The sequence below is a fragment of the Sander vitreus genome, chromosome 18, assembly GCF_031162955.1.
Source record: "Sander vitreus isolate 19-12246 chromosome 18, sanVit1, whole genome shotgun sequence".
NCBI lineage: Eukaryota > Metazoa > Chordata > Actinopteri > Perciformes > Percidae > Sander > Sander vitreus.
This window is the reverse complement of record NC_135872.1, coordinates 2,269,071-2,293,814: the sequence shown is the minus strand read 5'-3', so window position 1 is coordinate 2,293,814 and position 24,744 is coordinate 2,269,071. Positions and strand designations below refer to the sequence as shown.

The 24,744-nt window shown below is 42.4% G+C and overlaps 1 protein-coding gene across 1 annotated transcript; it reads left to right on the top strand.

Annotated features, from left to right (window-relative positions):
- The first annotated feature begins 382 nt into the window (after window positions 1-382).
- On the top strand, window positions 383-23,598 carry LOC144533593 (5'-nucleotidase-like). The gene is made up of 9 exons (XM_078275062.1): window positions 383-1,001; window positions 6,768-6,990; window positions 13,449-13,637; window positions 17,540-17,737; window positions 19,083-19,237; window positions 21,182-21,290; window positions 22,104-22,253; window positions 22,900-23,100; window positions 23,194-23,598. The coding sequence occupies exons 1-9, from the start codon at window positions 642-644 to the stop codon at window positions 23,364-23,366; spliced, it is 1,758 nt and encodes a 585-aa protein (XP_078131188.1). The 5' UTR covers window positions 383-641; the 3' UTR covers window positions 23,367-23,598.
- Window positions 23,599-24,744: the final 1,146 nt, after the last annotated feature.

Sequence of the window (24,744 nt, the reverse complement as noted above, 5' to 3'; positions counted from 1 at the left end):
TCTTCTTCCAGACTTTTTGCGCGCAGCGGAGAGATGGGAGTGGAGCGCTCTGCCTCAGCATTGCCTCCTCCCGCTTCTGCTGGGCTTCTCCATGTCTTCTGCTGGGCTTCTCCGTGTCTATTTTTAAGTTCCATAACCATAACATAGGTAGGGTTGCTGCATTAATTTGCTGGTCCAGTCAGAGAGACTGAGGGGGAAATAACTCAAAGTTGAAGTTATTTGAAAACCCTCAAAGATTCAGGGCTTCAGAGAAAACATTCGGGGCTGGAGCTCCAGGAGACACCCCTTAACACCGCCCCTGTGACACTGTGTGCTCTGATTCCATCCAGCCTGTAATCTTTTGTAGAGTAGTCAACAAATGTGCAAAAAAGTCAAAAGTGTGTGGGGGGACCTCAGAGAGGAAAAGGCGTATCGTACAAACGAAAGTCCTCTCTGGTGCCTTCCTCCTCCACTTTCCCCCGAAGGCGCGTCCAGACAAGCTCTGTCTGCCCAACATGTAGCCTCAGTGGAACTTATTTAATGTACTAAGGGACTCAATAGGAAGCAGAGAGGGTAAGATTAATGTGGGTCGTGTAAGAAAAAACAACCACAGTCCCAGGTTTTCTTTCTTCCTCCAGACTTTTTTTGCGCGCAGCAGAGAGATGGGAGCGGTGCGACCGGAGCGGAGCGCTCTTCCGCGGCTTTGCCTCCTCCTTCCGATCCTGCTGCTGGGTTTCTCCCTGTCCCCATCCGCGGCCTGGGACCTGGTTCTCCTTCACACCAACGACGTGCACGCTCGGGTGGAGGAGACCAGCAAGTACTCCGGGAAATGCGGCGGCAGCAGCAGGGAGTGTTTCGCCGGCGTGGCCCGCAGAGCGACGGTGATACAGCGGATCCGCAGCACCGAGAGCAACGTGCTACTGCTGGACGCCGGGGACCAGTTCCAGGGGACCGTGTGGTTCAGCTACTACAAGGGAGCCGAGGCAGCACACTTCATGAACAAACTGCGTTATGATGCCATGGTGAGAAACACATGGAGAGATGAATAGGTTTAGTTTAGTGTGTGTGTGTGTGTGTGTGTGTGTGTGTGTGTGTGTGTGTGTGTGTGTGTGTGTGTGTGTGGGCTTGTTTAACTTTATTCGTCGTGGGGTCCAAAAACCGTGAGTCCAGTATACTTGTGGGGTCCCGACAGCTTTGTGGGGCCAAAATGCTTGGACCCCACAAGTTTAAAGGTCTGTTTGAGGGTTAAGACTTGGTTTTAGGATTAGGATTAGAATTAGGTTCTGGTTAGGGTGAGGGTAAGGGTTAAGGTTAGGGATTTAGTTGGGATGGTTAAGGTTAGGGTAAGGGGCTAGGGAATGCATTATGTCAATGACGGGTCCCCACAAAGATAGTGCCACAAACCTGTGTGTGTGTGTGTGTGTGTGTGTGTGTGTGTGTGTGTGCTGGGTGGGTGCTGCTGATGAATGTTAACATTTTACCAGCCACTCAATAGATTATTAGTGTTGGCATTTGGCTATTATAGTGTGACAACTCCTGTTATGATTGACACTATAAATAAAATTGAATTGAATTGGTCTTTAAAATGTCGGAAAAACTTTGACAGATGTCGATCAAGACGATGTCCTCAAATGTCTTGTTTTGTCCAAGGGGGGTAAGCGAGCATCTGAATAGTGTACCTTCTATGGAGAGATTGTAGGCTAACAAGCCTAAACCCTGCCGTTAGCATCCCATTGACTCCCAGTGTTGGGAAGGATACTTTCAAAACGTATTCCGTTACAGAGTACAGAATACATGCCCAAAAATGTCATTTGTAACGTATTCCGTTACGTTACTCAGTCTGAGTAACGTAACGGAATACTTGGAGTACTTCCATATTGAACTGCATGTTATAAGTAGGAATGCAGCCATCACATCCAGTTCACTAAACAGGCCTGTTCTGGTGTGTTCTTCTGGTCCATCTGGCTGAATGTGTACCTGAACAACCAGATAGATTGTTGTATTTGTAGTCTTGAACTGCATACTACAACAATCTAACCACAGTCTAAGCTACCACGAGCTAAGTTTAGCTAACGTTAGCTAACATGTCAAACGCGGCTAGTCTTTCAACAGCTCTGGGGCTAGTTAATCAGCACGTAGGAGAATGTAAAGTCACACGTCAACAGCAGTAAAACCACAGCAGACGACTACGCTTGGCTAAAAATAACGTACTTTAAGATGCTTCTTCAGGTTGGAGGTGGAGGAATCTGGGCGCTGAAAGGAAGTTGGTTGCTGCTAAGCAGAAGTTGCACTGCAGTGCACAGTTATATTTCCTTCTCCCTTCTCTTTCTTTAATGTGAAATGCTGTTTGAATTTCCAAGATAGAAACCATTCCTGCCCTGGCTCCATCTCTACCTCTATCAGTGATCACGCAGATAGCTCACTTTTTCGTTTTCATATTGGGGCTTCTGGGAAATGCATGGAGTTGCGAGAGTGAATAAACCCGTGAAACAGAGAAGTATCGTCATGCAATCCATTGATTAGGAGTACAGTTACTCATAATTTGTATTCTGAATACGTAACGCCGGTACATGTACTCCGTTACTCCCCAACACTGTTGACTCCTATTCATTTTGGCGTCACTTTGACAGAGAATAACTTTACATCTGAAGCATTTAAAGACTCTATTTGTCTGTTGTTTATTTCTAAAGAAACACGACAATGTATAAAAGGCTCCATTACCTTGTAGCTCACGTTATGGCTCCGTAGCAGACGTTTTTATAACAATAGGCTAACGATTGTGTCATAACCACGCAAAATGATTGTATAGTCAGGAGAAGCTCGCAGGCAGTTTGGACTTCCATCAGCTGTTTAAGTGTAATGACTAATGTTAACTATCATTTTAGTGATCAATAATGAGCCTGTGTCTATGTTATCTCCTTACATATACCTACGCTCTCCGTCTCTGCTAGATTGGGAATGATTGAGATTTCTCTTGGCACAGCTACCAGAAGACTTCCAACTTTCAGACAGGTTGCTCACGTCACATCTACGTCTTCAAGCTCAGTTGGAGGCTGCTCAGTAACGCTCAGCCATCACCGGGAAAGAGCTTCTAATGTCCTTCACTGGTCTCCGTCGAAATATACGTCTTCGCTCTGTCCATTCTTTTACTGTCTATGGTTTTATCCACAACTCAAAGAGCTTCAGTTTACTGTCACAGAGGAGAGAAGAAACTGGAACATATTCACATTTAACAAGCTGGAATCACAGAAGTTTTACCTTTTTTTTTTTATATAAAAAAATGACTCAAACTAATGATCAAAATAGTCTGCGATTATTTTAATAGTTGACAACTAATTGATTGCAGCTCTAAACTACAGACTGATCAGCTTTCTGTCTGCTGATTTGAATCCACACACAATGGAAAAGGAGGGTGTCTAATGTTGGTTTGTTCCCCATTAGTTTCTGTCTGTCTTAAACAGAAGCTACTCGTTCTGGGGGTCTCCTGTTAATATTACATAAACTGGATTACAAACATCCATAACATTCATACTCACGATACATAAAAGGAACAGCCAAAACATAAAAACATATACATCGTACATCGTACAAACAAAACTTAAACTTACATGCATAACATTCATACTTGCAGCATAACAAAATGATGAAATGTTTGATTGGGAGTTTAAAGTGATGTTGACTTTATTGATCCCAATTGGAAGTTGATTCATTATTTCTTTTAATCCCACTAACGATATGTTGAGTTTATAATGACAAAAATGTGTTTTATTTCCAGTAATGGAGGAAATATTAAGATCCTTTTCTTAAGTACAAGTAGCAAAACCACATATTATAAATAATCCGTTACCAGTTAAAGTTAACAAATGTGCGAAAAAGGAAATGACACAAAGTTGAAGTTACTTTAAAAACCTCAAAGATTCGGGGCTTTGGAGAAAAGCTTCGGGGCCGGAGCCCTTCAAGTAGTCAACAAATGTGCAAAAAAAGGAGGTGGGTGAGACCTCAGAGAGGAAAGAGACGGCTCATAACAACCAAAGTCCTCCCAGATGCCTTCCTCCTGCACTTTTCCCCGAAAGTCTCTGTCTCAGTCTGGCCAGCATGTAGCAGCGGGAAAGAAGAGAGAAAATATTCCTGTGGGTTATGTAATAAAAACAACACCAGTCCCCTGTTTCTTCCTCCAGTGTATTTGCACGCAGCAGACCGTGGAGAGTAGGGCTGGGACGATATGCTTTTGTCTCGATTTGATTCTTTCACGATACATGGGTGCTGATTCGATTCGCATTACGATTCTAGAAGTATTGTGATATGGTAGTATTGAGTAGTGGGATTGTCTTTTTCTTCTTTTTTGTTTTCTAAGAAGAATGAACATCATATGTCATTCAGTCAGTCTGACATACAGTCAGGTCCATAAATATTGGGACATCGACACAATTCTAATCTTTTTGGCTCTATACACCACCACAATGGAGTTGAAATGAAACGAACAAGATGTGCTTTAACTGCAGACTTTCAGCTTTAATTTGAGGGTATTTACATCCAAATCAGGTGAACGGTGTAGGAATTACAACAGTTTGTATATGTGCCTCCCACTTTTTAAGGGACCAAAAGTAATGGGACAATTGAGCTGGCCAACTGTTGTGATGGTGTTTTCTTCACCAGGGAAAGTATTCTTGATCCATCTACAATTAGCTTTAATAATCTTAGTTCTTTTAATGACCCACTGTTTCAATCTTCCTTACAAATATTCATGATGATTTGCTTCAACTCACTCATTTTTTGCCTCTCTCCGATAGTTTGTTGATTGCACTCAACCTAACTGACAGCCTTTACTGATAATGACACAAATATTTCAAATCTATGTAAATTGACAACCCAACAGATTCCAGCTATAATAGCATTGAAATGAACTCTGGATATTTTACCATCATCTTGTAGCTGGACAGAGGGAATAACTGGCATGTTGTATTTAACAATGACCATGCTCTGTATACTTTTGTTCATAAAAAAGTGAAGCTTTTTACAAACACTATTGCCATTACAGTGCTCATTTGGTTGGATATATATTACACCATCAGAATTAAATGAAAACCACGATTAGCCTCTTTATTGTTGTTTCTTCAGTGGACATTGACAGAAAAAATTAGAGGTAACAATGATATCCAATAACTATGGTTATTTATATTACTTTCTGAAGAAGAACATAACATGGATTTTCTGCATTCTCTGCAGTTTTGCTGGAAATGAATATGATGTCGCTGGCGGCGGCGGTACCGTATAAAATACTTACATACTGGTACTGGGATCTTCATTGCCTTGCATACGTGGAATCCCAGCCCCCTTGGTCTTGGACCCCTTATTAATAATAATAATAACAATAATAATTTACTTAACGTAAATGATGACATTTGCACCATAAATGCAGAGAAGGCACACATTGTTGCATAAAAAGTCACCAGAATGCAGGAAATTGCATTGTGTTCTGATACTGAAAATGTTATGGGGGAGGACTCCCTGACCCCCCGGTCGCTTGGTGCTATAATGAAGCAATTTTGAACCAAACTAATGTCTTGTATGTAGTATTATGTGAAAATAAAATAACTGGCCATCGCATCCCACATTTTTAATGACGGGGATCTATGAACATTACTAAAACCATCAAAGATAAAACAGAAAAGTCTCAGTTCAGAGCAGACGAATCAGACTCGACTCAGCAAAAAATGCCGACGTTGATTCATTGATTCAGCTCCGTAGGCCAATAGTTGGTTTTAATTTGCTTAATTGCAGCAACTCAGAGAGCAACGTTTTAATGGATCAGCTGTCTGCCTTCTGTGCCTTTTAGTTTTTGCACCACTTTAAATCTTGATAGAGAATAAATCCTGTACCGTTCCCTGCTGAGGCCTCAAACATCAGATGTAAAGACATTACACGCTGCAGCTTCAGTAAAGCAAATGAGCAACACATTGTGTACAACACCAAGACTGTGGTATTTCTACTTTTACTTCAGTAAAGGATCTGAGTACTGAAGGGAATATTTAAAAAAAAAAAGTACTGGCTCGAAGGCCCAAGGAAGTTCTGACTCCAATTATCTATACGCTCTAATTCCCGTGCGTTGGTTAATGAGACTAATGACACCAGAACTCAGGGATCAAAACTGAGACGATAGATTAAAGTCAAGAAAGTTTACTGAAGTCCACAGCATTTAAGTTCAAACACACGTGTGGGTTCCCAAAAAAGATCCTAAGTTTCCCTGACCGCAAACAAAAGTGCACAGGGTTCAGGTCCACTCAGTCTCAAAATTGTGAACCCCGTCTGACCATATCCCTAATCTTTTTATCTTCTTCATTGATGGCGTCATTCTCTGTCTCTGGGTAGATTTCTTCAGTTCTCACACATACACACACTGATCCGAGAGCCACCCCCTGCCGTTCCACCTATCCGTCTGGTGCTAAAAAACAGTTTCTAACATACACTTCACATTCCTGAACTATAATGTAATCAAAGCTTAAGCTATATTATAAACTTTTCTACTGAGAATAACACATCTAGGTTATAGAAATATTTCTACAGTACTTCTTGCACCGTTGATCATTTCATGTTGGTATTCGGCTTGGTGTTGAAAGTCTCCTCTTTCTTAGTTCATCTTTCACTACCTGCAGAATCTAGAGAAACAAGTCCGTGAGGGTTTTACTAAACAATGATTTATTTGTGATGTGTGTCTGCTATTAGTGAGAGCAACTGTCTGAATGTCTTTCTGCAGTTTCATATTTGACTTTCCATTTCCTTTTTTTCAGGTTTTTGGAAACCACGAGTTTGACAACGGAGTGGAGGGACTCATGAAGCCGTTCCTGGAGCAGATCCAGTGTCCTGTCCTCGGCGCCAACATCAAACCAGACCAAACTCTGGCCTCGACATTTGGCAGCTCTTTTTTACCTTATAAGATCCTCACGGTGGGGGGCGAGAGGGTCGGCGTGGTGGGATACACATCCCAGGAAACGTCTGCTCTGTCCCAACCTGGTGAGTGTAAGTGGATGTTTCTGAATTAGCTGTCTGATGATCTGGAATTTGGTGTTTGCTTCTAACTCTTTCCTGTGTTCATGTGAAGCCCTCCACACTGTAAACATGATATACACACTCTCTCAGTTTAGTTTAGTTTATCGGTTTACACATATACAAATACTGCAGATTAATATACACAATAATCAATAAAAGATGTGATGGAGAGATGCAAAAAACAAACTCAGAAGGGCCTTTATCTGGGTACTCTCCAATGCGTACTCCAATCAAAATAGAAAGAAACTAAAATACTGATAACGTGAAGAAAGAGAAGAATAAAAAGCCAAAACTCAAATTACACACAATATCAAATCAACAGAATAAATATGAAAGGTTAAATAATATTAGGGGTTACATGGGTTGTTTACAAAGACATCCCATAGAAAAAAAACTGATCTGATCCATATCACTGAACCTCTGTGATTTAAACTGAAGTTGAGATGTTTGACAGATAGGATGCCGGAGTTTGTAGTCATTTCAAGTGCCGTGATTATGAAGTTGGTAGTCTATATCGTGGACATTGCCTTTTTCGGGATTGCTCCGGTGCCGCCGGAACATCCGCCGGATGTCTTCCATTGTCATTCCCTTCCTCTGTCTTTGTGTTGGCGTTCTAACCTCTGGTGGATTTGTGAGGACTATGGTTAACTGCTCCTCAGATCTCTGCAGGGTAAATCCAGACAGCTAGCTAGACTATCTGTCCAATCTGAGTTTTCTGTTGCACGACTAAAACTACTTTTGAACGTACACATGTTCCACCAAAACAAGTTCCTTCCTGAGACTATTTAGCAGAGGCACCGTGGCTCTGTCCGCAGCTTAGCCCTGCCCAAGATGATTGTGATTGGTTTAAAGAAATGCCAATAAACCAGAGCACGTTTTCCTCCCATCCCGGAATGCTGTGTGGACTAACCAGACCTTCCTCCGCAGCGCTGTGGAGGTAGAGCTGGACATGTGAGACTAGGGCCAAGTTCAGCCCCAACAAAACGTAGAAACGCGTTCTTTTAAACTGAAATGGGGGTGCGTTGAACACGCTGTTGTGTGCCTACGGGTTTACAGACACGTCTCTGCTGATTGGACATCACCTGGGACACAGCCAATAAACGAGAGACACACCCGCACCAAACGAGAGATAAACATACCTCAAAGCACATTGCACACCGTTCCGAGGAAACACGTCTTTCAACCAGGAAACCGTAGCAAGACGGTGCACACCGTTTTGAGATTGAACGTGCCCTAGGTCAGGACTAACAGTAGCTGCGTTGGAAACCGCCCCCTATCACGAAAATAGTTCCCTATATAGTGTGTTCGCCATTTTGTAGTGTTTGTAGTGGCAAATTCTCCGCGGTTAATTTCATTCACTATATAGTCCGCTATAAAATACCCACAGTGCACTGCTAATTTGAGTGTACGATGTACCCTACATCTTACTCCCGTATACCACAATGTAAAGGGAAAATGGAGCGGGCTTTGGTTTCTAAAGAGTGGAAATGTAACATGGAACATATATAATATATTCAACCTGTTACTATTCTCCTGGGTGCTCGGTTGGTTTCAGGGACGTTTTAGAAGCATTTTAGTTTGGGTTTGTTTACATGATGCTGGGCGCGCCCGCCTCCGTCACACAAACAACGGGCACATCTCCTGACACAAGTCACGCAACGATGTTTTCAGTGTGGTGTCCGAAATCTGGTTTGGTCGTTCTCTATATAGTTCCCTTTTTAATAAACACTATATAGGGAATAGTGAGTGAGTGAATGAGGGAGCGGTTGTGTATGAGGGGCCGTTTAAGACATTATTCATTCTGGTACTGAAGGGAATTTTGGGAAAGGTGGAGGCCCGAAGGCTAGGAAAAAACTCCAATTGATCTGTGTGCTCAAATTCCCGCACGTCTGTTGATGAGACTAATGGATACCAGAACTCAAAGATCAATTCAAAGACGATAGATTCAAGTCAAGTAACTTTTACTAGTACAGCAGTTTAAGTATTCCAAACACATATGTGGGTTCACAAATGACACTAAGTTTCCCTAGTTTCAGACATGAGTGTACGGAGCTCAAGGTCAGCAAAGTCTCTGTCAAGTGAGAGCCCCTCTGAGTGTGTGAGTATGGGTGCGTGCATGCGTGTGTGTGTGTGTGTGTGTGTGTGTATATATATACATATACCGCAGTCAGGTGTTAATCTTCTGTCTGGTTTAACTTCCTCTTCTTGCTTCTCCTAACCTTTTCCTCTCGACCGTACGCACACACACCAACCAACCCTAAGTCATTTCCTGTTGTTTTCCTTCTCTGTCTGGTACAAAACAGTTTCTACATACAGTCACATTAATAACCTATAATAAACTGTATTCAAAGCATTTAAGTATTTAAGCTAAACCATCTGTGCTAGCCTATTCATTATACAGGGAATACAAGTGTGTCCTCCCTGGAACTTGTTACCATCGTCTCATGACTTACACACAACTCACAGCAATGAGCCACAACATAATAAAAACGTTTATACTGAGAATATCACATCTAGATTATAGAAATGTCTACAGTACTCTCACATACATATATGCTCCTTTCACATACATACGGTTTTTTCTCTCATAAGAATGTTTTTTAACTCACACATTCTCTTATATTTCTATATTTTAACTCACACACAAATATATTTTTCTCTCATATTTCTATACTTAACATACATATTCGTAAATCTTTGATCTCATGCACATGCAGTCAAAATTTTAAATAATATTTGTATATAAGAAGAAAATGTATGCATGTGTGAAGAAAATATGTCTGAGAGAAGAATGTGTGTGTGTGTGTGTGTGTGTGTGTGTGTGTGTGTGTGTGTGTGTGTGTGTGTGCGTGCGTGTGTGTGTGTGTGAGAGAAAGTATAGTAGAAACGGCTGGCAGATAATATCTCGCGCTGTGATTGGCTGTCAACCTCACGCTGTGATTTGCTGAGAAACTCAAGCAGGGTCATGTTCAAGTCGCGATCTGTAGATAGATCAAAATACATGAAGCAGCACTGAAATAATCACAAAATAGTTCCTGACACGCATATATTTGGTGTCCCATCATTCCACAATTTTTGTGGGGTTTGTTGCATCTTGTTTTAAAGAACATGCATGCCATTTCATATTAAGTACAGTTCAGATTGTCAGAGTTCAATGAAGGTAAAACAATATTTAATGCAGAAACCTATTGTGGAGTTAAGCTTAAAATGTGGAATTTGGCTTGGTTTTGTGGCCAGGATTATTTTGCCAATAATCTTGAAACTGCTTGTTTTCAGTGATAATTCATAGATGCATTTAATTGGTATTTTAATTTTGATAGTGTCTGCTTTAATCATCTGTGCTTGATTGCATTAATTACTCTTACAGTTATTTGCATGGACCATTCAAACAAACACTTGTTGTTGAGGTAAGTATTTTTGAGCTTCAAGAGTTCACCAAATCTTACTGTTTGGATAACTGTTAATGTACAAGCATCCTATAGGTGACACACTGACTGATATGACATATTGCCTAATAACATTAAATATTGGTATGGTGCACTGGGTAAGGCATTGCTTTCTAAAACTGATCTACACACTGGCATTATGTTGACAGATTGTAATTTAGACTCTTATTAGTGAGAAACTCGTTAGTGATGCCCTATACTTGTTGACTCTTGTTAGTCTTGTTCTTTGACCAATACAGTTTTACACAATGAAATGTGAAGTAAATTGTTCTTATTAACTATTTCATTATGTATTTGATATTTGGTTGCTGTATGTGCAATGCAAAAATAAATTCTGCTTTTGTCATCTGTTGTCTCTTCTGCTCTGTCTTGCGCTGCTTTCTGTTTCTCTTGATGTCCATTTCTGCAGATTCCCAATGTATTAATGTTGTTAGATTTTTTTTTATCCTGTTCAACAAAGGACATATTTAAAAAAAAGTCCGATTTTAATTCAATGTATTGAGATCTTTAGCTCCAAAAGAATGAAAAATATGGTTTTACAGTGTTTCACCTTTTCATTAACAATTTTCTGAACATATAAATAAACATGATACAATGATACCATGACCTTAAAACTATAACAGTATCTTTAAGTGAAGTGCTGTACTGTCACATAGGCAGTGAAAGGCAGTTTTGCTTTATATTACACAACTATAGTAAGTAAATATCCTGTGTGTTTCTACTATTGATGTGAACATAATCTTAGTCTTTGTCAAGTTATGCAGTGTAGCATATGGACAGGTTTGGTTTCTTTTTTAAGACTGCATTATGGTTACAATATTAGGAATGCCTCTCAAGAAAATGCACAAGGTTGCAAAATAAATCCATACCATGATTTCCATCATCTTCAAATGGATGAAAGGTCTGCTGAAGTGTCTCCATCGTTGTGTCACTGATAGTAATGTTCATTGATGGAACATTACATGTCTGTACATATATATATATATATATATATATATATATATATATATATATATATACAGGTGCTGGTCATATAATTAGAATATCATGAAAAGTTGATTTATTTCAGTAATTCCATTCAAAAAGTGAAACTTGTATAATGTATACATTCATTCCACACAGACTGATATATTTCAAGTGTTTATTTCTTTTACTTTTGATGATTAGAACTGACAACTAATGAAAACCCCAAATTCAGTATCTCAGAAAATTAGAATATTGTGACAAGGTTCAATATTGAAGACACCTGGTGCCACACTCTAATCAGCTAATTAACTCAAAACGCCTGCAAAGGCCTTTTAAATGGTCTCTCAGTCTAGTTCTGTAGGCTACACAATCATGGGGAAGACTGCTGACTTGACAGCTGTCCAAAAGACGACCATTGACACCTTGCACAAGAAGGGCAAGACACGAAAGGTCATTGCTAAAGAGGCTGGCTGTTCACAGAGCTCTGTGTCCAAGCACATTAATAGAGAGGCGAAGGGAAGGAAAAGATGTGGTAGAAAAAAGTGTACAAGCAATAGGGATAACTGCACCCTGGAGAGGATTGTGAAACAAAACCCATTCAAAAATGTGGGGGAGATTCACAAAGAGTGGACTGCAGCTGGAGTCAGAGCTTCAAGAACCACCACGCACAGACGTATGCAAGACATGGGTTTCAGCTGTCGCATTCCTTGTGTCAAGCCACTCCTGAACAAGACACAGCGTCAGAAGCGTCTCGCCTGGGTTAAAGACCAAAAGGACTGGACTGCTGCCGAGTGGTCCAAAGTTATGTTCTCTGATGAAAGTACATTTTGCATTTCCTTTGGAAATCAAGGTCCCAGAGTCTGGAGGAAGAGAGGAGAGGCACAGAATCCACGTTGCTTGAAGTCCAGTGTGAAGTTTCCACAGTCAGTGATGGTTTGGGGTGCCATGTCATCTGCTGGTGTTGGTCCACTGTGTTTTCTGAGGTCCAAGGTCAACGCAGCCATCTACCAGGAAGTTTTAGAGCACTTCATGCTTCCTGCTGCTGACCAACTTTATGGAGATGCAGATTTCATTTTCCAGCAGGACTTGGCACCTGCATACAGTGCCAAAGCTACCAGTACCTGGTTTAAGGACCACGGTATCCCTGTTCTTAATTGGCCAGCAAACTCGCCTGACCTTAACCCCATAGAAAATCTATGGGGTATTGTGAAGAGGATGATGCGATGCGCCAGACCAACAATGCAGAAGAGCTGAAGGCCTCTATCAGAGCAACCTGGGCTCTCATAACATCTGAGCAGTGCCACAGACTGATCGACTCCATGCCACGCCGCATTGCTGCAGTAATTCAGGCAAAAGGAGCCCCAACTAAGTATTGAGTGCAGTACATGCTCATACTGCTTTTCAGTTGGCCAACATTTCTAAAAATCCTTTTTTGTATTGGTCTTAAGTAATATTCTAATTTTCGGAGATACTGAATTTGGGATTTTCATTAGTTGTCAGTTATAATCATCACAATTAAAAGAAATGAACATTTGAAATATATCACTCTGTGTGTGATGAATGAATATAATATACAAATTTCACTTTTTGGATGGAATTACTGAAATAAATCAACTTTTTCATGATATTCTAATTATATGACCAGCACCTGTATATGTATATATATATATATATATATATATATATATATATATATATATATATATATATAGCAAAGTCATTGTCTATGTCATAAACCCCATTCATTGACTATGACCCTTTGCCAAAGCTGAAGTGGAGTTTGCCCCCCCCTTGTGTTGAGAGACCATGGTTGTTCCACTGGTTCTGAAATTCAGTCGCAGCCCTTCGAATTTGTGGCAAATAAATATAATGAAGACAAAATAAATGGATTTCATTAAGTGAATCTAATACCAGAATGAATAATGTCTTATACGGCCCCTCATAGTTACGAACACAGCTAGTGTTTCGACGTCTACCTCCCCTCTCACCTGTCCATGTTACCTTCTGCAGGACCACACCTGCACTTTGAGAACGAGGTGACGGCCCTGCAGCTGCAGGTGGACAAACTGCAGACGCTGGGAGTGAATAAGATCATCGCTCTGGGTCACTCAGGCTTCACCATGGACCAGGAGATCGCCAAGAAGGTCCATGGAGTCGACGTGGTCATCGGTGGACACAGCAACACGTTCCTCTATACAGGTAGATCCGTCAAATCTTTATTTACGGCTCTAATGTGTCTCCTGGTGGTCATATAACGTGGTATTGATCAGCAGTGGAAGAAGTATTCTGATCCTTTACTTAAGTAAAAGTACTAATACTACACTGTAAAAAATGCTCTGTTACAAGTAAAACTCCTGCATTGAAAATGTTCCTTCAGTAAAAGTCTGTAAGTATCATCAGGAAAATGTAGTTAAAGTATTTAAATAAAGAAGAATCCTCCCATTGTAGAAAGTGTAAAGGATCCAAACAGTTGTGTGTTTAATGGTCTGATCGTCTCAGCTGGACTTGTAGCCGTTATATTGTTGGCTAGTTTACTTTAGAATAAAACATCAGATCGTATAAACTACATGTGTTTTGTGTGCAGAAACCTTAATGAGTAAAGTAACTAGTAACTAAAGCTGGAACAGATGAATGTAGTGGAGTAAAAAGTACAATATGTCAATATGCCCTATACTTTAAGCTCTTTTTTCCCCAAGTGTAAGATATTGTAGCATCATAAATTCCTGACATCTCCAACGATGAATTTAAACTAAGAGACTACAGTGAACAGAGTTGCTGACGATGGCAGGTTTTAGGAACAAATTGTGACGAATGAGCGTTACAGCTGGGTGCAGCTGTAGATTACACATGTTCTTAGTTATCGTATATCCTGCTTGACTTGATCTTGTGTTTCTCACTGAGCAGAACTGGTCCGTTTGGAAAGATCCTAAACTGCTTGTTATTGTTTCATTCCACTCTGCTGCAACGCCTGACACTGAGCTGTGCTACGAGTGGAAACTCTGAGTTTACTTATTCGCGGTTAGCCCGCGAGTAAACATGATGTCGATGCACGTGTGGGTGTGCTCCATAAATAAGACTGTAGTGTTTTATATAAATAGCAGTGAGCAGTCACTGAGCAGGCCGAGGAAAAGAGTTGTTGGTTTGGACCTCAGGGCACAGCAACTCAAGGATTCAGGCGGCCAGCACTGACTAGTCAGTGATTCATTCAAGACCTCCTATGATTTGTGCTGTAAAATTCAGATGACCCAAAAAGAAAAAGAAACATGAACTTAGAGGTTTAGATCTCCACCTATAGCGAAAACGTTTCCATATTAGGGGGGGGGGGAATTATAACCGAGGGAATATTATTATATTAATATATTAATATTATTGTTATTAATGAAGTAATCTGCTGTAAACCGTATGCAGATTCAAAACATTACACGTGTTTTTTTTAGGAATTATGTACATCTTAACAACAAATATTTGCTTGCCACAGCAATGTAACTCTTTGACTTCATTACCCCGGGCAGTTTTGATTATTGGAGGGGTTGTAACCCCCCCCACCTCCATAAATTACGCCTATGCATCAGTGAGTACGTTTTCATGCACACTATTATTCCAAATATGACAATATTCAGAATTGAAAACAGGTCATGTAAATTGTTTGGATTTTCAGAATAAGGCCTTTTTTCTGAATATAGCATTTTCATGTTAAGTCATGTGTGATATATGCCGGTATTATTCTGGTTTTTAAAAACATTCTTTGGACACGTATACAGCGCATTCAGAATCTGCGTCTCAAACAAGGTTTTTACTGCAGTTTGTGACAGTTTACGGCCTCTTGCCTGTTACGGTCAGCACTGTGCGTTGCTCTGGTTACTGGACACAAACCAACCAGCCGACAGTTTGCAGGGCTGCAGTATAGAGATATCTCGGCCAAAAAGAAAATAAGCTACTTTTAAATATTGTGAAACACATGGATACCAACAGGTTTTTGGATACGAGCTGACCTTTTCTAGAGGCTGGTTGAAGGAAGAGGGAGGCTGTGTTCACACGCTCCAACAAGTCCTCCACTGGTTGTAAACTTACTTACTTACAGACTTTTACTTAAAGTGCCCATATTATGAAAAAAACATTCACGGTCTCTGAATGTGTCCTGTCTTCAGTCTCCGGGTGAGCTGGTCAAAATCGGCACGACTTGTGACGTCACAAGCCAAAACGAGCTGGCTAACCACAACTGTTAGCTCGTAGCATTAGCGTTTGCATGCTAACGCTAGCATGCTACCTCATTCTCAATAGCAAAGCACTGCTACAACACACACCAGCTCACCATAATCTCCAAAAGAACTACTTCCATGTGCGCCCTCGTTTAGAAGAAGTCTCCCAGCTAATCCTGCCTTGTAACTGACTGAAGGTGGAGAAACAGCCTTTCTTTTACTGGCTATGGAGCTAGCTAGCTGACATGATCTACATCTGAGCTACTGAGCATGTGCGAGTGCAATCAAAGATAGTACAGAAGAAGAAGAAAAAGAGGTCTCACTCTGTAGCTAAAACAGAGACCAGCTGAAAAGAGGATCTGCAGCAGTGAGAGAGAGCTGTGCAGTACAACAAAAATATGGTGTTTTTTGAAAATTAAACCATGTAAACCTATTTTGGTACAACCTTAAAATACAATTATGAACCTGAAAATGAGCATAATATGGGCACTTTAAGTAACATTTTCAGTGCAGGACTTTTAATTGTAACAGAGTATTTCTTACAGTGTGTTGTTAGTACTTTTACTGAAGTAAAGGACAGTGAGCAGCTTATAACAACATTCTCTAAAAAGACGTCATTGGATGATCAGTTCCGTCCAGTATTTGTAAGACCTGTGATTTCACTTGTTGTGCTCGTGAGTAAGACAGTGAGTATGATCCTGACAGACAACTCATCAGATTTAGAGCGGTTTGGTTGGGTGTTAGTCATACCAAACGTAATGCCAATGCTGACAGTGTGACCACAGGGGTGATACTTTCTCAGAAGTTGTTTTTCTGTCTGAGCTCAGTCACTGTTGGGGTTTTGGGGCTGTCATGAGGCAGGTAATTTATGATGTGTTCAAAGTCTTTCTTGGAGTGATGGCAGAAAAACCTGGACGCCAAGGGCGTAGCGGACACGGGGTACGGGGGGGACATGTCCCCCGCACTTCCAATGTCGGTGCCATAGAAATAGAATGGATAGAAAGGCCATTGAACTGTTTCCAGTGGTCATTTGATTGGTACACAACAAAATGGCGATTGTTGTTAGTTGTCATAGTGATAATACAGGTCAGTGGGGCCGTAAACTGTGTCGCAGCTCGCTGGGAGAAGAGCCACCCGACGCAGCTCGGGAGACTTCTCGGAGTTGCAGGGAGTGAGGAGGGACAGTTAGACCCAGCGACAGTGGGTCAGCGGACCGCTAACGTTAGACCCAGCAGCAGTGGGTCAGCGGACCGCTAACGTTAGACCCAGCAGCAGTGGGTCAGCGGACCGCTAACGTTAGACCCAGCTGCAGTGGGTCAGCGGACCGCTAACGTTAGACCCAGCAGCAGTGGGTCAGCGGACCGCTAACGTTAGACCCAGCAGCAGTGGGTCAGCGGACCGCTAACGTTAGACCCAGCAGCAGTGGTTCAGCGGACCGCTAACGTTAGACCCAGCAGCAGTGGGTCAGCGGACCGCTAACGTTAGACCCAGCTGTTCAGCTCATTCTCTGTAACCGATGCAGGATTAAAGCACAGTGGAACCAGCAAGCCAGCCAGCCGGTGTTAGTTGGCTAACGTTAGCTTGCTAACTCCGCCTTTACGTCTCCCCCCCCCCCCATCCCTCGCCACATTGTTCACAAAAATGAGAAAAAAAAACGAGAGAGAGAGAGAGAGAGAGAGTACAACAAAAATATGTTTTTTGAAACTTAAACCATGTAAACATATTCTGGTACAACCTCAAATTACAATTATGAACCTGAAAATGAGCATAATATGAGCACTTTAACAAGTTAACAGAATACAAAAGAATACGAAAGAAGAGGCCCAATGTGAGTTTAAACTCTGAAAATAAAGTCAGAACTCTCAATTTAATCTTTCTTTCTCTCCACACTTTATTTCTCAGGATCCGCTCCTTCTTCTGAAGTCCCTGCAGGTCCTTATCCGTTCATGGTGGACTCAGACGACGGGCGGAAGGTTCCTGTCGTGCAGGCCTACGCCTTTGGAAAATATCTGGGTTATCTTAAAGTGACCTTTGATGATGCTGGGAATGTGCAGACAGCCGCAGGAAACCCCATTCTGCTGGACGGGAACATCCCACAGGGTAAAGCAACACATGTATTATACACACCACACGTGGCGCCGGCTACAGAGCTCATGGCAGGCAGCGGCAGTTTGTAGTTAAGTTTAGCTGACGAAAAATGTGAGCATCATGCAGCGACGACAGTTAAGTTCAGGCACCAAAACAACTAGTTAAGATTAGAGAAAAAGATCAGGGTTTGGGTTTAAACACTCCCGAGGAACAAGCACACGTTTTCCTTGGGAAGCGAACTCCGCTTAAAAGGTCCAGTGTGTGGGAATGTCTCCCGTCTAGCGTTGAGATCAGATATCAATCAACTCTCTCACCACGCAGTTCAAAGTACGTATCACAGCTACGGTAGCCTTCACGCTTCAAAAAGCCGGTCTCTCCCTCTTTTCCATCTCCTTTTTCTTTTTCTGGGCGAAGAAGAAGAAGACTCCTGTTCCTGAAATTTGGATTTTGAATACGTGTGGTCCTCCATGTTTCCTTCTTCAAACTTGCCGGGGGGCCGGGAAGCTACGATACCCGTTAGCAGCGTTAGCAGCAGCTGTTAGTTTATCATGTGACAGAGAAAACGTGAAAGGTGGAGCAGTATGTCCTGTATGTCCCTTTCACACACACACACACACACACACACACACACACACACACACACACACACACACAGTGAGCAGTATGTCCTGTATGTCCCTTACCGGCTAACGTATTTCTAGATGGAGCATGAACATGGAGCGTCTGCCCCAGTTCATGCAAATGCAAATGTTACATTTCAAGCCAGAAGGAATACTTGGGATTGATGGAGGTGGTAAATATTCATGAAAAAGGACAAGTTTGTGAACGGGCAACACAGATTTAGATAATGAACAACTAAACACGTTGGACGCTGGACCTTTACGGAGGCTGGGAAAGGTGCTGACGTCCACAGGAAATGCCATTCAGGAAACATCCCACAGGGTAAAGCAACACATTCTCATGAACAGGTTCGCATGAAATCGTACGGACATGTGAGCCGGGTACAGAGCACCGCGAGATGACATTACAGTTGAGTTTAGCCGAGAATAAGTGAGCGTCATGCTGCGAGCGTCATGTTTTAGGTGCCAAAACGACTAGTTAAAGTTCAGAAAAAGATAAACGCTCCTGAGGAACGCATTGTAGTTTGTTTCGCCGCTGCTGATGGCAGCGATCTCGCTTAACACTGGACCAATGTCAAAGATTGTTGGTCCCATCAGTCACTTAGACACAGACAGATATAGGAAAATAATTTTAAAAACAGGTTAAAAAAAAACGGTAGTTACCCTCTAAAGGCATAAATACTTTTCTAAAGGTCTTTTTCATGTTTCTGAAATGAATGGCTTAATGATTAATCCAGATCCGGACGTTCTGGCCGACGTGGAGGAATGGAAAAAGAATCTGGCCAGCTACTCGGCTCAGACAGTGGGAAAGACTCTGGTCTTCCTGAATGGGACCACTGAGGAGTGTCGCTTTCGGGAGTGCAACCTGGGAAACCTGATCTGTGATGCCATGGTAGGTATTTAACAAGGAAACGTGAGTACATGAAAACAAAATGGTTAAGATAAGAGGAACGTACAGCATGTTGATGGATATCACAGGCTGATGTATGTCAAAGTTTCATTTGGATACTGTTTTGAAACCATTTTATTATTTTTAATGTTATTTTTGGGCAATGTGGTTGAACGAAACCCATATTTCTGAAATAGAAACTTTGAAAACGGGTCCAATTGGACCTGAGAACAACTTGAGGGTAAAGCTGCAGTAACTCTGGTACAATTCCTCAGATGGTAACATTTATGTTTAAAGTGCTCATATTATGCTTTTTGGCTTTTTCCCTTTCCTTTATTGTGTTATATATCTTTTTTGTGCACGTTATAGGTTTACAAAGTGAAAAAGCCCAAAGTCCCCCCCAAAGGGACTTACCATCTCCAACAGAAAACACTGTTCACAAACTGCTCCAAACAGCTCTATTGTAGTCCAGCCTTTACTTCAGAGACAAACGTGGTCACTTTGGAACACACGTTATAATGCTCACCTAGCTGCTAGCATGGCACGCCCTCATACTCTGCTTCTGACTGGCTAGTAGTCCTTACCTAGCTACTGTCAGGACACGCCCTCATACTCTGCTTCTGACTGGCTAGTAGTCCTTACCTAGCTACTGTCAGGACACGCCCTCATACTCTGCTTCTGACTGGCTAGTAGTCCTTACCTAGGTACTGTCAGGACACGCCCTCATACTCTGCTTCTGACTGGCTAGTAGTCCTTACCTAGGTACTGTCAGGACACGCCCTCATACTCTGCTTCTGACTGGCTAGTAGTCCTTACCTAGCTACTGTCAGGGCATGCCCTCATACTCTGCTTCTGACTGGCTAGTAGTCCTTACCTAGGTACTGTCAGGGACACGCCCTCATACTCTGCTTCTGACTGGCTAGTAGTCCTTACCTAGCTACTGTCAGGACACGCCCTCATACTCTGCTTCTGACTGGCTAGTAGTCCTTACCTAGCTACTGTCAGGGCACGCCCTCATACTCTGCTTCTGACTGGCTAGTAGTCCTTACCTAGGTACTGTCAGGACACGCCCTCATACTCTGCTTCTGACTGGCTAGTAGTCCTTACCTAGGTACTGTCAGGACACGCCCTCATACTCTGCTTCTGACTGGCTAGTAGTCCTTACCTAGCTACTGTCAGGGACACGCCCTCATACTCTGCTTCTGACTGGCTAGTAGTCCTTACCTAGCTACTGTCAGGGCACGCCCTCATACTCTGCTTCTGACTGGCTAGTAGTCCTTACCTAGGTACCGTCAGGACACGCCCTCATACTCTGCTTCTGACTGGCTAGTAGTCCTTACCTAGCTACTGTCAGGGCACGCCTCATACTCTGCTTCTGACTGGCTAGTAGTCCTTACCTAGCTACTGTCAGGGCCCTCATACTCTGCTTCTGACTGGCTAGTAGTCCTTACCTAGGTACTGTCAGGGCACGCCTTCATACTCTGCTTCTGACTGGCTAGTAGTCCTTACCTAGGTACTGTCAGGACACGCCCTCATACTCTGCTTCTGACTGGCTAGTAGTCCTTACCTAGCTACTGTCAGGACACGCCCTCATACTCTGCTTCTGACTGGCTAGTAGTCCTTACCTAGCTACTGTCAGGACACGCCCTCATACTCTGAGTTTTTTTTTTTTTTCCTGAGTTTTTGTCTCCTTTTTAGTGCTTTTTTTGAACTTTTTGTCGCTTTTTCCCACAATTGTCGCCTTTTGACATTTTTGTCTCTTTTTTCGAGTTCTTTTCGATCATTTTTCCGTTGTTTTTGTCGCCTTTTTTTAAATCCATGCAGACATATCCCGGGACCTCCCTAGACAGACAGTTGGAGATCTCAACCCCCCCCCCCCTTCCAATGTTGAACCCAAAGTTACGCCCTTGTCAGCGAGACAATCTGCTTCTGATTTCCGTTATTCAGGTCGACAACAACATCCGCTCCGCAGACGCTCTTCAGTGGAACCACGTCAGCGCCTGCATCTTCAACGGAGGGGGCGTCCGCACGTCTGTGGACGAACGCACCAGAAACGGTAACTCAGTCAATGCCACGGAAGTAACATTTAAAAAAGAAGAAAAGGGGAGAAATATTCCACACTGGAACATGCGAATCACATCTAGGGCCAGACATGTTTACTTTATTGACATCTTCAAACTTACAGTTGGGTCGACATAAAGCCCTAAAAAAACTCGGCCCAAAGTCTTTGTGCCTTTTCAATGTTTTTGTCGTATTCCCGACATTTTTTCAGAGTTTCTGTCGCATTTTTCCATTTTTTTTTTTGACAATTATTAAACATTTTGGTCGCCTTTTATTGTGAAGGAAAGCAGGTTTTTATTTCGATAATTTTGTCAAGGTTTTTGTCGGGTTTTTTTCAACATTTTTGATGCTTTTTCCAGTTTTTTTCCAGAGTTACGCCCTTGCCTTAGCCATCATAGAGTTTAGCAAAACAATGATTACATTTTATAAAAGCAGGCTACCACACCGCACACTCACAACAACCTGTTTCTCAGCCTGAATGTGAAAACTCTCTGCTTCTGGAGAATTTCTGAGTCTCAAAGTGCTTTGAGTGACGCTCGTAAATGCAGTTTGAAAAGAGACTTCCTGTCTCTTTGGTTTGGCGGGCCAAAATTCATTGTGAACCTAAGTTAATATGTGGGCCGGATCTAAATTTGCGAGGACTTTGAGTACGACACCCGTGTTTTAAATCCTATTTACGTGTCTTTTCATATTGCATATTTCCTCAGAGTGAAACTACGCCCAGTCATTGACGATTGGGTGTTTTCTTTGATAACCGTTTTTGTCAGAGGGACTTCTATAAAACGGTGTTGATGTGTTGTCGCTATAGGCTCGATCACCATGGAGGACCTGATCGCCGTCTTACCTTTCGGGGGAACCTTCGACCTGGTGCAGCTGAAAGGCTCCACGCTGTTTAAAGCCTTCGAACACTCAGTGAGACGCTACGGCCAGAGCAGCGGAGAGTTCCTCCAAGTGTCCGGTAATTTTAACATAATTCTTATATATATATATATTATATAAGGGCTGCACGATATCAGGAAAATATGGGATATCGTTGATGATTATCAACGATGATTATTACCACAAGAAGTATAGTCTAAATAGACAACGTTTCATTTCTAGGATTTCTCCGGTGCCACCTAAAATTCCACCGGATGTCCCTCATATAGGCCGGATGTCCGTCCCCTTCCTCTTTCTTTGTGTCGGCGTTCTAACCTCTGGTGGATTTGTGAGGACTATGGTTAACTGCTCCTCAGATCTCTGCAGGGTAAATCCAGACAGCTAGCTAGACTATCTGTCCAATCTGAGTTTTCTGTTGCACGACTATTTTACAGCGGCTCCGTCTGGAGTTTAGCTCCACCCAAAACGATTGTGATTGGTTTAAAGAAATGCCAATAAACCAGAGCATGTTTTTGTGTGGACCAGGCAGCGCTGCCTGGAAGACGACGTTGGGGGCTTAAAACACCAAACACCACCCATCCCTAGTTTAAAGACAGCAAATCTGAGCAGATATTTGACGCCAGCTTGATAGTTTTTGATAATCCGTGCTCCTGACATGTTAAACCCTCAGCCACGTATTGATGGATAAGTCAGACTGATGATGTTTCCGTGTCCCCCCCCGACAGGATTTCATGTCGAGTTTGACTTGTCCAAACCCAAGGGGCATCTGGTGAAGAGCCTCAGCATCCTCTGCACAAAGTGTCGAGTTCCTCACTACGAACCGGTTCAGGATGAGACGGTTTACAGAGTGGTGGTGCCGTCCTACCTAGTGACGGGCGGAGACGGATTCTCCATGATCCCAAGCGAGATGCTCAAACACGACAGCGGTGAGACGTTTGTTGCTGTTTCCTCGCATGTTTCATGAACTCGTGAAGGTGCCGTGCAGCTGAACCTTGTTTTACTTTTCGTTTTCCTTCCAGGGGATTTGGACATTTCAGTTGTGTCCAGCTACATCGCGAAAAAAAAGATAGTTTACACATCTGTTGAAGGACGCATCAAGTTCCACAACTCAGCTTCTGGACGAAAAGCTCCGCTGGTTTTACTGGTTTTACTGGGACTGCTGTGGACTCTGTGTGGGAACATGGAGGGCTGACTTTACCCAGAAACAGAAGAGGACAGAAAAAGGTTTTTAACCAAACTGCATGTGAACTTGAAGAACTAACAAAGGACAATTATTTTTAAAAGAAAAGCTAAACCCCAACTCCGTGTGGACAAGTTTGGCCGAAACAGCCGAAACCACAGCCAAGGTAAACGGTATCAAGATAAGCTGGAAAATCCTCAAATTTCTGTCCAGATACGTGAAATAAAAGCTCTTTACACAAGCAGCGAAGGTCTCCCGGCTCTGCACTCTTATCCACTCTTGTCCATATTTGTTTCTTTTGGCTCCAATATCTCCCCAGATACACATTAATCCAAATCAAAGCTTTAAAAACATCCAAGGGCATAACTTTGGGTTCAACATAAGGAGCTCCAAATATCTAGGGAGGTCCCGGGACATGTCTGCACAGATTGAAAAAAAGCGTCGTTGAAAACAACCTCGAAAAAAAAGAACATGACCTCGAAACAAACGTGAATGTCAAAAGGCGACAAATGCCACTCGAGACACGTTTTTCCTTCGTCCACGCTTGAGTGTGATTTATGGTTGTGGGGAGGCTCCGCGCAGAGCCTTCGCCATAGCCTACGTAGGTGGCCTGATGTTTATACTTGTGCGTTGTTGTGTGCGTCGAGCCAGCACGCATGTGTGTGTGTGTGTGTGTGTGTGTGTCTCCCCTGTTCTTTCTGACCACGGTGGGAAATCTGTAGCAGGAAAAGTTAACCCTCTCCTTGATGTCATGTTGTTTATGGCAGTGTTTTTCAACCTTTTTTTCACCACGGCACATTTTCTACATTTTAAAAATGTATCCATCGCTGTTGCAGGCTTACGTCGATGACCTCGGCCCTACTGCGTACATCCTGTCACTGCCACCAGGGGGCAGTAATTATATTGTCATTATTGTGCTATACTGCCACCTACTGACACAGAATAGTATTTCATTTCTCTGCCAGTCATCACATTGCAGGCACAGATGCGCAACAATGGCAAATTATTTGCAGTAACTCAATCAAAAAATATTTGTTGGATAAATTAAGTAAAATCGGATCATTTTCCACGGCACACAGGACGATCTCTCACGGCGCAACGCAACGCTACTAAGCCACGGCCGAGTGATGTGTGTCGCCAAGACGTGTAGTTACATTTTTCGAGAGGTGCACTTCAGATCCGTGTCGCCACGTAACTACGTACGTAGCCACGGCGTAGATTTTACGCAGAAGCATGAATCACACTTTACACAACTTCTGGTCTGGTTCTTTCAACACAATGTCAATTATAACAGGAATACATTTTCAACCATAACCCTTAATTGCTATTTTTGGGACCCCAGCCGAGTCAGATTGGCTAAATTTGGCATATGAATCTAATCTAAACTGGG